The sequence below is a fragment of the Mesocricetus auratus genome, unplaced genomic scaffold (genome assembly GCF_017639785.1).
Source record: "Mesocricetus auratus isolate SY011 unplaced genomic scaffold, BCM_Maur_2.0 Super-Scaffold_100028, whole genome shotgun sequence".
Lineage (NCBI taxonomy): Eukaryota > Metazoa > Chordata > Mammalia > Rodentia > Cricetidae > Mesocricetus > Mesocricetus auratus.
Genome location: NW_024429209.1, coordinates 10,896,420 through 10,911,274, shown reverse-complemented (window position 1 = coordinate 10,911,274; position 14,855 = coordinate 10,896,420). Strand labels below are relative to the sequence as shown.

General features: G+C 47.7%; 2 protein-coding genes across 2 annotated transcripts; both read left to right on the top strand.

Annotated features, from left to right (window-relative positions):
* Nucleotides 1-975: 975 nt before the first annotated feature.
* Nucleotides 976-7,845, top strand: LOC101834060 (eppin). The gene is made up of 4 exons (XM_040732764.1): nucleotides 976-1,314; nucleotides 2,934-3,065; nucleotides 6,764-6,931; nucleotides 7,532-7,845. The coding sequence occupies exons 1-4, from the start codon at nucleotides 1,224-1,226 to the stop codon at nucleotides 7,543-7,545; spliced, it is 405 nt and encodes a 134-aa protein (XP_040588698.1). The 5' UTR covers nucleotides 976-1,223; the 3' UTR covers nucleotides 7,546-7,845.
* A 2,126-nt stretch (nucleotides 7,846-9,971) lies between these two features.
* LOC121134458 (WAP four-disulfide core domain protein 6A) lies at nucleotides 9,972-13,189 on the top strand. The gene is made up of 4 exons (XM_040732763.1): nucleotides 9,972-10,128; nucleotides 11,147-11,278; nucleotides 12,279-12,446; nucleotides 12,864-13,189. Exons 1-4 carry the CDS (start codon nucleotides 10,038-10,040, stop codon nucleotides 12,884-12,886), a joined length of 414 nt encoding a protein of 137 aa, XP_040588697.1. The 5' UTR covers nucleotides 9,972-10,037; the 3' UTR covers nucleotides 12,887-13,189.
* The last annotated feature ends 1,666 nt before the right edge of the window (nucleotides 13,190-14,855 follow it).

The following is a 14,855-nucleotide window of genomic DNA, read 5'->3' as shown; positions in this document are numbered from 1 at the left end:
TAGTAGAAATTCTGGTTCCCAGCTAGGGATCTAAGTCAATGGGAAAGTGTTTCTAGTCTATGCTGACTTGGGTTTGATCCCCAGCCCAAAAAATTAAATCTATTCTTTAGCATTTTTACTGGATCATCCTTGAGTGACATTGCAAAATTGATGAGATGCTATTATCATAGGCGGTCTACCTATGACCCTGAATTTTAAGGACGAGACAGTGGATTCTGTCTGTCTGCTGTTTGTCAAATGAAACAAGTTGAGAACAATGACCTACATGGTTTTTTAAGAACCCAGCCGAAGAAAGCCGAAACCCTATTGTCAGCATTGCCCTTTTTAGAGTCTGTCTCCCCTCTAGCTATGGAGTCATGCCTTAGTAGGAGCTTTGTAATCTTCTTTTTCTGGCAGTGCATTTTGAATCCAGCAGGATTGTTGACCTGGATTCTGCTTTTGTCTCTCAGATCTGTGTCTTCATTTCAGTGTCTCCTTGGGAAACAGAGTTTGTGTCACATGGTGGAGTCTCCTGCGGTCTGTAACATTCAACAACACTGTGACAAACACTATCAAAAGACTCTGATATCAGCTTGATTTCCCCTCAATCCCCTGCTCTCTGTGGCAACATCTTTACTCTTTGGCCTTAGTAAAAAAAAAAAAAAAAAAAAAAAAAAAAGAATGGCCCAAAGAGATGATAAAGGGGAAAATGGTGGGAAGAAACTGAAGAAGGGAACACAGAGATTATGGGCTTCCCACAGGAGTAAATGTTAGACACTGACACAAGGAGGCACCAAGACAATAGAGACATTGTCAGAGACAAATGAAAAAGTGTGTTCCTTAGTACGGATGTTTCAGAAAGGGGTAAATGAAAGGAAAAGAGGGCATTCCACATCAACTGAGTTATCAACATGAAGGCCTGAGAGGGTGGCATTTACTCTTAATGTAGCATGGACAATGTAGAATACACTTTGCTCACTTCTATGGTTGACCAGAAGGCTAACTCTATTCAGTCCAAGCAGCAAGGGCATAGTAAGATGTGGGTTTTCTCCATAGATGTGGGCTGTGAATGTCATCAGCTCCACTCATGATCTCAAGAACTTGGTGTTCCCAGCAAGATAGTAGGCGACTGGCTTTTCTCCAGACCTACTGCTGAGGTAGAGACTACTGAGAGAATCACTGGGTTAAGGCAGTCAGACATTTCCATGTTCTAGAACCACCCGCCAGGCCAGTTCCTCACCGGAATGAAGCTTTCTGGATTTGTGAGCTTCCTCTTGCTATTTGGCCTGTTTGTAAATGTCCAAGGACCTAGTCTGACTGATTTGCTGTTTTCCAGTAAGTACTGGTTTTCTGCTGTTGTTTGGGAGAAAAGGAGGTTTGCTGGGAGGAAGAGACAAGGAATAGGTTTAGGTTGTCTTTCTGTGTCTTCTCCCTGGATGTGGTTTGGGAGAGGAGGGAGACACTTAGAAGGTCTCTTCTGTGTGATGTCTTTTGTGTTACTACAGGGGCCAGGGTCTGGGGAAACACTCCTTGAAGTCCTTTTGAAGAGATGCCTTCCTTGGGGAGGTGGAGAAGAATCACGGATCCAGCACTTATGGGGTGACCCCTCCTCACCCCTCAAAAGAGGCAGATCCCTTTCCCGGGAGCTCTGGGGTCAGAGTTGGTGGGTTAGATACCGGTAGCCAAGCAAGCTTGAGCAAAATATTCAAATTTCACATAGCCTCTCTGAGACTTGATTTCTTCAGTTTAAAAGAATTTTGGCCCTACAGCTATGTGATGAAGAGATGAGACAGAGGGTTAAACTTCCTTCATAGTGACTGCTCTACAGTCATTAACTAACATTTGTTTGTATTTACTATCTCATTTAATCATTGTAGCAGCTCTACAAGGGTAAGTCCTATCAACTCCCCTATTTTATTTTTTTGATTAAAGTTTAAAAATTTTAAACATTAAAGTATAATGACGTCACTTCCCCTTCCTTCTCCTTCCAGTTCCTCTCATCTACTCCCCCAACCCTCTCAAAATTTCTTTTTCTTTAATCGCTGTTGTTGTTGTGTGTGTGAGAGAGAGAGTGTGTGTGTGTCCATACTTAAATAAATAAATACCACCTGCTGGGTCTATTTAGTGTCTCTTGTCTGTATATGATTTCAGGGCTGACCCCTGGGTATTGGGTAAGCAACTAAGGGGCTCTTCCCTGGGGAAGACTATTTCTTCCGCTCTCAGCACCCCTTAGTTGTATACAGCTCTTTGAACTCCCCTTTCAAAGATGAGGAAGCTAGAAGACATAGTATTTAAATAATTTGTCCAGGATTACATGGCTACCAGCATTCAGCCCACCAAAGATTTTTCTAAGACGATATCTTTATTAATCCACTGAATATTTCGTAGAATGCATTTATGATCATGTTTATCCTCTTCCACACATTCATCCCAGTTAGAATTCCAAAACCCAGCTGTGACCGGGAGAAGATTCAGTGTGCAATGTCGCCCTCTAGAGGAACTCACAAGCAGGGCTACAGCGAGACTGATTAGCTAGAGCTGCCTAAAGCGGTGCCCTAAGCTAGGGGGTTTCACTCCTAAAGAGGCCTGCCCAGTGTCTTGAGACAGTTCATGTGGTTAGGATACGGAGGAGGTGCTCAGGATGTGTAGTGCCTAGAAGCCAAGGTTGTTGCTAAAGGTTCTACAAAGCACAAGACAGTTCCTATGGTAACAGGTGATTACCCAGCCTAAATGTCACCAGTGGTTGAAAACTCCTGCTTCAGTGGCTGGGAGTAGACCAAGGACGGAGGTAAGAAGGAAGAGAGTGGGGGTGGTTGAAGAGGCTGCGGGGGAGGGGTAAGGTGGGAAACATGAGTGAGGGAAAGGACTCCTTCAGGGTGAACAAACTTGAACATACGCTTCCCTGGACTCCCCACACTGAAGTCCCCGAGACTTAAAGACTGCTTCTTCCTTAGGGAGATGCCCCCGATTCAGAGAGCACTGCGAACACAAAGAGAGGGACCTGTGTACCAGGGACAGGGATTGCCAGAAAAAAGAGAAGTGCTGTATCTTCAACTGCGGAAAGAAATGTTTAAACCCCCAACAAGGTAATACGAAGCGCTTCAGAATACCCCATACCTTCTGCCCAGGTGTCCTCTCCTGCCCACCGGGGCTGCCATTGCTCCGGCTCACTGTGGTCTGGGGTCTAGGTAAGACTGCTGAATCTGGGGCCCTGAGATTTAGATTCATTACAGCTCCTGATATGGCCTGTGGCAGTGATGTCCTTATCCTAGCAGGTAACTTATGAGCCTCAGTTTCCCCCAAATAAATGATGGGTGCATGGGTGGGATTGAGTCAGGCTGTTTCTTGACTATTTTTCACTGCCATGGTTTTCTGAGTCCCCAAGCGGCCAGTGTCATGCTAACATATACTCACATTATCGGTGACAAGCAATGTGATTTATCTTTCCTAACTTTTGACTGCTAAGCAATTGCCTCTCTGCCCATGTATCCGACTTTGTACTAGGAAACCTGCCCTGAAATTCCAGACCAGAGCTGCAATCTCAACTCTCCCCACCTCCCTGGACTCCCGAAAGGTCATCTAGGATTCTCCATTTGTTCAGAAATAGTTACTTAGTGTTTCTGATGCCATGTTTTTAGTTCATTTTGCACTAATAAAATACATGAGGCAGATTAATTATGAAGAAAAGGGGTTCATTTAGGTCAGTTTTGAGGCTGGGACCACACATCACAGGCAGGCACCAGCATGAGTCCTATAGGAGATGACGGGCAGAAGAGGTCACATGATCAACAGAAACCAAGAGGGACTTAGGGTCCTACAGTCCTTTTTGGAGGACAGTTCCAGTTGATCTAGGAGTCTCCCAATCGATCTTGCTTCTTGAAGGCACCACAACCCTGTGGACCAAGACTCCAAAACATGAGCCTTGAGGCAGGGAAACGTGACCAATACACAGACCACAGTGCCTGGAATAGCGCCTGATGTGCTCACTGTGGTCAGGGGGCACTGCTAGAAATCTCAAGGCAGTCAGGCTCAGAGCTGAGATCAGAATAATTGAGTTCCAGACACGAGGCTGGAAAGGCTCACCAGGGAATGACTTGTAAAGACCTCACTGGGGGAATCCCAGGGAGGCAGAGAGTGAGCATGATGCTAGTTATCAGGAAAGGCCCTTTGTGTGTTTGAATCATCCGGTCCCAGTCTGATGGACTCGAAGAAACACTCTCATCTTGAACCATGGCCTCAAAGATCATCTTAAACCTGAGAACCATGGGCTGGAAGACAAAGCAAAAGCAATGACATGACCAACATGTATGACCCTTAGAGCAGGAGGGGTGACTGGAGGGACTGGGGACTTCCAAACTAGAGACACAGCTCAGCGAAGCAAGCGAGGATGACATCTGAAAAGTACTGAGGAACGTGAGATGCGACGGTATAACAGCAGGCAGGCCAGGTGACATGTCAGGGTCTCAGCCCCAGCTTTTAGCGTCTTTTTAAAACTCTTGAAAATTAATATTTTTCTCTGTGCTTCTATTTCATCACATGATGGAAGGCATAGTGCTAACAGCTCTTTTAGATCCATTGGAATACTCAGAGGGCCGCCTGAAGTACATTAGTTTAAATGATTCATCTTTCTTGCTTGAGAACTAAACAGCAGTGACACATGTCTTCTTTGTCTCTGAAAGCATTCAGCTAATGGTAGGTACTCGGGAATGATATACTCAGCTAGGACGGGGTCCTTCTTACTTCCCCCCTTTAGCTCTCCATCGAGCGCTGTTCCAGGCCAGGCTGCCCTTCTGCTAGGTATCAGGACCCCAAAATGAAGTCAGACACAATCCCTGCACACTGGAGATTCATGATCCTAGGAACAAGACTTGGGGCATTTTTTTTTTTGTTTTATGAGACAGGGTTTCTCTGTATTGTTTTGGAGGCTGTCGGTCTAGCCTGGCCTCAAACTCACAGAGATCTGCCTGCCTCTGCCTCCAGAGTGCTGGGATTAAAGGCGTGCGCCACCACCGCTCGGCGACTTGGGGCATTTTTAAAGGAATGATAAATGAACACGCAAGCCTCAGAAACAAGCTAGGGAAATGCAGGCTTGATTCAGGCAGCTGCCATGGCGTGGGATATGGAGTGGAGTTAAGAGAGACATCGCAGAGGAGCTGGCTTTTGAGAAAGGTTTTGAAGGAAGAATAAGCATTCCCCCTAGCAAGCAACCAGATGTGTGTCTGCGCGACGGTGTGGTGGTGCAGTGTAGCATGGTGTGCTGAACTGAAAACAGCCATAGCATGGGTCTTAAAGGAATTCCACAGCAGAAGAGGCAGAGCCAGGCATAGGAGCCAAAGATGAAGGTCCTCGTGAGTCCCAGAAGGACCTTGTAATGAAGCTGGAGACTCATGCATGGCGTGACATGATCAGGTTGTTTTCAAACCCATCAGCTCCTTCTCCCTGGTGATCTTCATGGCAGACTAATGGGGGAGCCGGGAATGAAGGCAGGAGGGTGAATCATCGGAGGCCGCCTCAATAGACTATGTGGGTTGAGGAGCCTGGCAGAGAGGTGGCTGTGAGGAGGTACAAGCCACTGCTGTGGAGTCCTGTGGCCAAGGCACTTGTGGGTCAGCTGGAGCCTGTGTTATCCGGCTAATGCCACTGGAGTAAAGCGCCACATCCCAGTGGCTTCAGCCATGGTAATGTGCCCTCTAGGAGTTCTGCAGGCTCAGAGGAAGAGGTTAGGTGACAGTGAAAATTTCATAAAGTCTCTTCTCATGGGTCCTGGGATTGAACTCAGGTCCTCGGGCTTACATAGTAAGTGCCTTTGTGTGTAGAGCCATCTCCCTGGCTCATGAGTGAGAACTTTATCACACATCTATTAGTAACTGGTGGCTTGCTGGCAATCCTTGGCATCCCTGATCTCCACCTTCAAGTCCACACAGCACCCTCCCCGTGTGTGCATCTCTGCCCAAGCTTACTCTGTTTTCAAAGGGGCCCAGTCATATTGGATTAGAAGCCCTGGAAGTTCAAATATGCAACCGCCTCGATTGATTGTAACCACAGGCTGGAGATACAGTTCAATAACAGAGTGCCTCCCTAGTGTGCATGAGGTCCCCAGTCCATTCTTAGGACCCCAAAAAACGAGGGCAGGGGAGGATGTCACCTGTGTGGCAATTCTTTTGCCTTGCTGTGACAAAATACCCAACAGAAACAACCAGTGTACAGAAGGTTTCTTTTGGCTTGTGGTTTTAAAAGGGCCTCTGCATATCACTATGGAAACAGCACGCCCAAGTCCATGGTGTCTGAAGCACAAGATGGAGACTCCTCAAACGGCTTCAGACCATGGTGTCTGAAGCACATGGTGGAGACTCCTCAAACGGCTTCAGACCAGGAAGCAGACAGCTTCAGGAACCAGGGCTACGCTACCGCCTTAAAATCCCTCCCCTGGTGACATACTTCCTTTAGCCAGGCCCCATCTCCTAACAGGTCCCACAGCCTCCCAAAATATCATCCCCAGCTGCGTTAAAGTGTTCAAGACGTAAGCCTGTGGGGGGGGCATTTCATGTTCCAACCATCACCACCCACAAGGATCCTACCACCGAGGCTGCAGATACTCACCACACCATCTCCCGACAAGGACTTGTGATATGGTTGTGGTGTTGAGCCCCTAGAGTGTGAGGAGGAGAGGATTATGTTCCAGATTCATTCGTGGTGACTTTACAGTGGCTCTCGGAGAAAGGAGTGACATCGCTCTGTTTGCGGTTGCACACCCTGAGTTCTCATCCCTGGGCTCTCCCTGCAGACATATGCAGCCTACCGAAAGACTCTGGCTACTGCTTGGCGTATTTCCCTCGCTGGTGGTATAATAAGGAAAACAGCACGTGCGAACTCTTCATCTATGGAGGCTGCCAGGGAAACAATAACAACTTCCAAACCCAAGGCACATGCCAGAACATCTGCAAAAAAAAAAGTGAGTCTTGGAGGCCCACCTAAAATCCTCGCCCGAGCTGTCCTGGGAGGTGTGGGCGTGGGTCGGTCTGTGCCTAGGCAGCTGTGTCCTTCTCATACTTGACAGAATTGGAACCGGTCAGGAATGGTTGGGGGAGGGGGGCACTGTGGCCCTCTGGAAACTGAAGACAGGAAGCTGTGGGGGAGTTAGCAAACAAGAAGGGATTCAGGAGGGGTGGCGGGGGATGTAGAAGGGTCCCGAAGAGACCAACTGCAAAATGATCGGTGTCCAGCCCCACCTGGGCCCAACGACCAGGTCATCAGCTCCTTCACCTCCTTTTGCCAGCAATCCAGTTCTGCCCAGTTCTCCTTGGGAGAGCAAGATGGCTTCAGTTCTAACAGTCTGCTGAGTGGGCCCACAAAATGCCATGTTTCACGATACTCTCATCCCTGGATGTTTGCTGTTTGCTCACATTCAACTCCCATTGACAAACCTTGCTCCCATTGACAAACCTTGCTCCCAAACCACATCCCACGAAAAGATGTGGAAACACAGCTCAGGCTCCAGAGGTAAACCGAGTCTAAGTTTCTCAACTGTACCTTGCGTCTGTGTTCTCAACAGCCTCTTCGACCTGAACAGAGGACATGCTGGGAAAACTACCAGGACTTTGCTTCTGCTCCAAGCTATGTATACCCACTGGATTCTCCAGAATAGCTTCTGGTGACGGCTCTCAATACTCCAAGGCCTTAGGTCTTCCCAACACTGAATCCCGGAATGCCGTCCCTCCCTCCCATCCGTATCTCCAGTTCCTAGTCATACTACCTCCTCTTTGGAACCCATCACTAACGATGCCTCCCCTGCTCGGCTCCACTGTCAGGAGCTCCCTTTATTTCCATGTAGCTCTCAGCTCTATTCATTAAAGTATTTGGCTTCACCCTGTGCCTCTGAGACTGGGTGATTCACAAGGTAGAGGAGGAAATTCCACATCAGAGATTGTCCTTTGACCACCACGCATAGGCCATAGAAACCTCAACACACACACACACACATACACACACACACACACACACACACACACACACACACACACTGAATTGTATAATTCATTTACATGAAATATCTAGAACAGGAGTTGAGCATGGTGGTTCAAGCCTGTATTCACAGGTACTCAAGCAGAGTCAGGAGGATTGCAGTTTCAAGGACTGTCTGGGCATGTTAGTAAAACCCTGTGTCAGTTCTCAAAAAAAAAGAAGGGAGGAAGGAAGGAAGGAAGGAAGGGTTAGGGATGTAGCTCAGAGGTAGAGCATTTGTTAGTGTGAGGCCCTGAACTGAAAACACACCACGGGCAAAGAAAAAGAAAATCTATAAGATGGGAAGCAGTCTCAGGGGCTGGAGTGGGCTGGAGGCTAGAGAGTGATTGCTCACAAACCAGGGTTTACAGCTAGAGTGAAAAAAACATTTTAGAACCAGTAGTTATGACCCACAGTCACATGAATGTACTAAGAAAGGAAGAAGACAGGTTCCATATCGTTGACCTGAAAATGGTGGATTTTATCTGGAGGAATTCTACACGGTTTTCAAAGTGGATGCCATGGAAATGTCTCGCAGCTTCAGGTGAAGTCCTGGGTGAGCCGAGTGCATCCGGCTGCAGCCTGCAGTCCCTGCCTCAGTCTCCCCTGCATTGCTCACATGGGTCCACACTGCATCCACTCCCTCACTAATGCGCCAAGGTTTGAGATGAGGGAATATTCCAGAAATATCAGAGTCACTTGGTCCCTCCTGCAGCTGACTCTGAGCCATTGCATCCTGTGGCCTCTTGTGACAGAGGCCCCGAGAGCCACTACTTCCCTGTCCCTGAGACAGCATCATCTGCCCACATGCTCACCAGGAACCCTAGGTTTGTGCTCACCTGACGGTCTTGACCCTTGGATGGTGACAAAAGAAGACAAGTGAGCCAAAGACGAGAGAGGAAAACCAAAGGGACCTGGAGGGTAAGGAGACAGAGGCTCAGGCTTTGAAAAGGAGAGGAAGGAGGCACTGGGTAAGAAACACAGATAATTAGGCCAGAGATGAGGACAAGAAGCAGCCAAGGCAGGACCAAACTTGATTGGTCTAGTGCTTGCCTAGCATGCATGCAGCCCCCAGCCCCACCCCTAGCCCCAGGTAAACCAGGGCAGGTCTGTAATCCCAGCACTGGGGTGGATGCAGAGGAAGCAGTCTTCCACTACATAGCAAGTTTGAGACCAGCCTGGGGTAGATGGGACCTGTCTCAAGAAATAGAGAGGGATGGGGAGAAGGGAGGAAGAGGGAAGGAGGAAAGAGGAAACAAAGGGAGGGGCAGTTGAAGAAAACCAGAAAAATGAGGACTTGGCATGAAGGAGAAAAGAGAAACCCCAAAGACAAGGGACGAGGGTACTGTCTGTGGTGGTGATCTTAGCTGTCAAGTAGATACAGCTGGGAAGGGGTAGCCTCAGTTGAAGGAATGTCTCCATCAGATGGACTTGTGGTCATGACTACGGGGAATTTTCTGGATTCTAGCTGATGGTGGAGAGCCTGGCCACTGTGAGGAACGCCATTACTGGACAGCTGATGGGTTGTGGTAGAAAAGTAAGTGAGCAAGTAAGAGCAAGCAAACCAGTAAGCAGTGCTCCCCCAAGGTCCCGAGATCAATTCCCACCTCTAGCTTCCTATAATGACTGTAACCTGTGAGTGGAAATAAACACTCTCCTCCTTCATTGCTTTTAGTCAGGGTTAATATTGGCAACAAAAAGCAACCTAGAAAAACTCCCAGTCTCCATTTTGCCCCCAGGAAAAAAACAGTTCTAGAATTCACATAACTTTGCTAAGAGATTCTAGAAGACCCCAAGCAAGTGCACCCCTCTCCCTAGTAGGCCAGAGAGCCAGAGAACCTCAGATTGCAGAGGCCCAGACCACAGGTCAGAGACCTTTCCTCCAGTGTGCACTGTGGGTAGTTAGGCCACTGATGGCCTCCGGGAGGGAACATGACTGGCTCCTGTCCAGATTCGCTTTCCTGGGAGGTTGGGGCACAGAGCCACGGAGCAGAGGCCGGAGCCACTGACCTGCTCCTCCCAGCGTACGGCCTCCAACCAGGATACTGCTTCCTAAAATGAGGCTCTGGGGACTTCTGCCATTCCTGGGCCCCTTCATCTTCCTGTGGGGCATCTGGGAACCTGAGCTGGCAGAGGGGTTCTTTGTCAGTAAGTACTGGGGTACAGTTCTTATCACGGAGAGAAGAAACTTCCTGGGGCCGAAGAACAAAACCCGCTGCACACGGGAGTGTTTTCCCACTGCAGCCTCGGGCCCCGCGTGGGAGTGAGATGTTTGGGATCATTGTTTTCCCACCGTCCTGGAGAGACGTCCTGGGTGAACACAGAGTCCTCGGTCTGTGGCAGTCGACTCTCCACCATTTTAAGGAATGCTTCATGGAGGTGCCAGACTAGTGTGCATTAAATGGACACTGGGGATTAAATAGCCAACGGGGTTTTCATTTAAGGGTGAGCCTCTCCCTTCACGACCACTGAGCTCCCAAAGCTGCCCTGCATCCACACAGGACCTTACCTGTGCGCTAAGCAACAGCCCCCAGGGTCCCTTCAATGGTGAAGCCTGGAGACTTCATCCTTATCCGCTAAAACACACTGAGCACTTGACGGTAGAGGGCAAAGTGAAGGCTTCGAAGGCCACGTGACAGGTGGGAATTCCGGGTCCACTCCTTGGTAGTTGCGTGGCCCTGCGCATGCCCACAGGCATCCCTTGCTGTGGATGCCTCTGTTCACTGTGGAACACTGAGAGGGATCACTCGGAATTGTGTAGGAAGGAGACAGGCCACGTGCTTAGTAAGTGCTTCGTCAGTATCAACCTCCGTGCTTTTAGCCCAGGCATCTTGACCAAGGCTTTTCAAACTTTGCTCCATTAGCCTTCAGGACCACATTCAGGACGGCAATCTAGGCAAACAGTGAGAGCCACGGGGTCAGCCAAGGCAAAGGCAAATGATCGGAGCAGTCGCAAAGCAGCGGTCCCTCTTGCGGGGGGATCTTGTAGGTGGTGGAGAGAGGGCGAGGGAAGTCCTGGGGGTTAGGTGCTCAGGCAACATAGTGGAGCTGTGGCCAGTGCTGTGAAACCCTGAGGGTTTCAGCTCTGCAGTGGTGCCCCGGGACCGGGAAGGGACAACAGTATCTCCTTCAACACCTCAAGGAACCACACCTTCTCCTGCTGTAGGATCGTGCCCAAGAGTAAGAGTAAAATGTGAAGTCGAAGAAAGAAACGAATGCACAAGGCACAGACACTGTCCAGACAACAAGAGGTGCTGCATGTTCAGCTGTGGGAAGAAATGCTTAGACCTCAGACAAGGTACTTCTCTGACCCCCTGACTGCCATCAGTAGCCCCGCCCCCCGTGGGGGCTAGTGTTCACCTTCTATACTGTTTTATCTGTCATATCCTTGAGCTCTACAAAAGACTGTCAAAACTATTCACTCATTTTATCAATCAACAAGTATTTGCGGGCCGGGCGGTGGTGGTGCACGCCTTTAATCCCAGGATTCGGGAGGCAGAGGCAGGCGCATCGCTGTGAGTTCGAGGCTGGGCTGGACCCACAGCCTCCAAAACAATACAGAGAAACCCTGTCTCGTAAAACCAAAAAAAAAAAAAATCTCTTAGATCCCACAAGGTTTCCAGTTTATATATCCACAGACACTATTGGCAATTCTTTGACAATAGGGCATGCATATCTCTCAGAGCCAGGAAAGCAGATAAGGAGATAAGGTCTTGGCAAAAGCAGTATGTCTCGTGTCCCAGAGGAGACGTGACTTGTAGCACATGATGTTAACTGATTAAAAGGGACTTCTCAGTGCTATATCAAAGGGAAAAACTGAGGCTATGTAGTGTGAAATCCAGAGGCTGCAGCTCTTACTGCTGATGCCCCAATAAGAAGGGATTACCTTTTCTGGGGCCTTTTTGAGAATATAAAGCATCCAGTATATTTTCCATATATCAAGATTATACAGTCAAATTCATTGTAACAGATATTCTGAAGTCTATATTTCTTGCAAGTTTTTCCATCTGAAGTTAATTCTGGTGGATTGATACTTATAATATTAATTGCTACTTCTGTAATAAATGATAAAGGCTCTCAGCAGATGGTCCTGTCCCTACAAGAAAAGTGGTACTTTATGTTATCATCCTACAGATGAAGAAACCAATACCAAAAAGGCTGCAGTGACTGGTCAGAGTTCCCATTGAACTGGAAGCACAGCTCTGAGATACAGAACGAGAGCAGTGGACAGAGGAAGGGATGGGGTTGTCCCCTAGGAGACAGGAATCCAGATATCTGTCTCCATGATTTCCCCACAGACGTATGCAATCTGCCACAGGATTCTGGCCCCTGCTTGGCTTACCTTCCACGCTGGTGGTATAATAAAGAAACTGAGACCTGTACTGAATTCATCTATGGTGGTTGCCAAGGGAACCCTAACAACTTCCAAACTGAAGGTATCTGCACAGTTGTCTGCAAAAAGAAACGTAAGTGCTAAAGGTCCCCAACCTCCAGCTATACGAGCATCAGTGCTTTCCAAGACCTGAGCAGTCCTGGAGGTGCACATGGAAGGAGATGGGAAAGAGAGGATAGGAGGGAGGCAGTTGGCAAAGGGATGCCTGCAAGTCTGAGGTGAGTAGTGGGAACACACACAGGAGCGGGGAGTGCCCAGGCCAGCTCAGAGAAGGAGCATGCGAGCTGCCAGGGTCACCACCCTGAAACAACAGGAATAAAGCACTATCACTCAGAAGGCATAGTTACTCTGAGCCCAGCACTCACATCCCTTCGGTTGGCCTGCATGCTTGAGGATGTGAAAATGACCTCATCCCCTTCATTAGATGAAAGATCTGGTTGCTATGGTGACTGAAGCCAAGCATCTCCATCCTTACCCTTGTGTCTTGCAGGCACGTCTTCCTGGATGAGATAAGACCGAGCTGGAAGAGAGGCTCCAGGTCTTGGCTCCTAAACTGAGGCTTCCTTCCATGAGCCCAACAGATGCTCTGGATTGGCTGACACCAGCCATTTCGTAGCCACTAGGACTTTGGCTGTTCTCACAACAGAACCCTAGAATTTGCTTATTCCTTTTCCATCACCCCAGCTTCACTTTAGACGTAATTCCCTTCAACTTTGACCCCTTCTCAGTGTAAGACCCCATCACCTCAACTTACAGGGCTCTTTTATTCCTGTGAAGACTCTAGTTCTTCCTAATAAAGGATCCTGTGAGTTCTGATGTCTCTGAGTCTGAATAACTCATCTGTTGTCTGCAGGGGTTCACATCTGTTCACAGCCCTTTGTATACAGATGTTCACATCTGTTCACATTCCTGTGTGTGCACATCACATCTGTTCACAGCCTTTTGTATGCAGATGTTCACAGTCCTCTGGAGGCAGATGTTCACAACCTTCTCTGTGCAGATGTGCATGTCTGTTTACCATCATAGAGACAAAACTCCAAAGGTTACACACACACACACATGCACGCACACATGCGCACGCGCATGTACACACAAACACTGTTACATAAATTCATTGAAGGTTTGGAGTAAAAAACTTGAAAATGCAAATATCTGTGGTGATTTTATAGATCAATAAGGTTACACAAGAGGGAAATTTAGAAAACAATCATATTTGCATCAGTAACAGCAAAAAACTCCGAAGTTCTTCAAATCATCCAAAGGGCAAAAGATGTGTGCATCAAAAGTCATGAAGAATTGATGAATAAAATTAAAAAACAAAACACAGATTTATTAAAATTATCTTAGACCCATAACTGAAAAGAATTCATATTGCCAAACTATCCAGAATACTTTCAACCTGTTCCGGTACATTCCTTTACATCATGTGAAGATGTGTAATTGTGACTGATGTAATAAAAAGCTAACCAGTCAATACCTAGGCAGGAGATATAGTTGGGGCTTCTGGGTGGAAAGACCTCTGGGAAGAAAAAGGCAGATTTGCCGGCCAGACATGGAATAACCAGGATGGGCATAATGGAGAGGAGATAATGATAGTGTAAGAGAATGTAGATTTTAAAATATGGGTTAATTTAACTTATAAAAGCTAGTTAGAAACAAGCCTAAGCTAAGGCCGAGCTTTTATAAGTAATAATGCCTCTGTGTCATTTTTTGTAAGCTATCAGCCCCCAAAAAAAGTCCATTTACACCAACCATCTATATACATTGCACACAGCAAAGCACCTTAACAGAAGAAAGAATAAGAAGGCCCAAATTTAAATCTCATTGTTGCCTTTAGCAACACCCTAGTGCATCCTAGTATATACACCTACCGGGACAGAGTAGGGTGGAGGGAGCCCCTTCTCAGGGTCTATTTCCCATCTACAACAGGAAGGTCAGTAATTGATTTGTCAAACAGTTCTTTCCACTTCTGGGAAAGCCAGCATTGAAGGAACCCTGCCAGATTCGATAAGCACCTGCAGCTCCGTCATGCTCCCCACACCATTAAGTGTGCTTGGGTTTGCATACATGGGTGACTAGAACAAATTGCTCCTGCACCAATGAGACCCTTAGAAATGGCTAGTGTGTGCCCTGTGGTGATAACATCTGCTCCCAGGTCTGCTCAGGAATGTGCATGAAGCTCTCGGGGCTGTGCAGAGACCTGCACTGAAGGACCTCAGTGGAACTGAACAGCCCTACGTCTCTTTGTTACTTCCTAATTACAGTTGATACCCTCAGGAAGATCATCTTTGGTTGTTTCCAGGGTGCAAGACCCCTCATCTTCCTCTCCTGATGCTACCTCCAGATCTGGAAATGCATAGGGGAGCTTGGGTAATTTGGAAACAGGGGATAGACTAACAGAACTACACTCTTCTTTTGTCTCTACGTGTGTACAAAAAAGTTCTAATAAAGAATGAATTTGTCCAGGACTACAGAGTAGTAT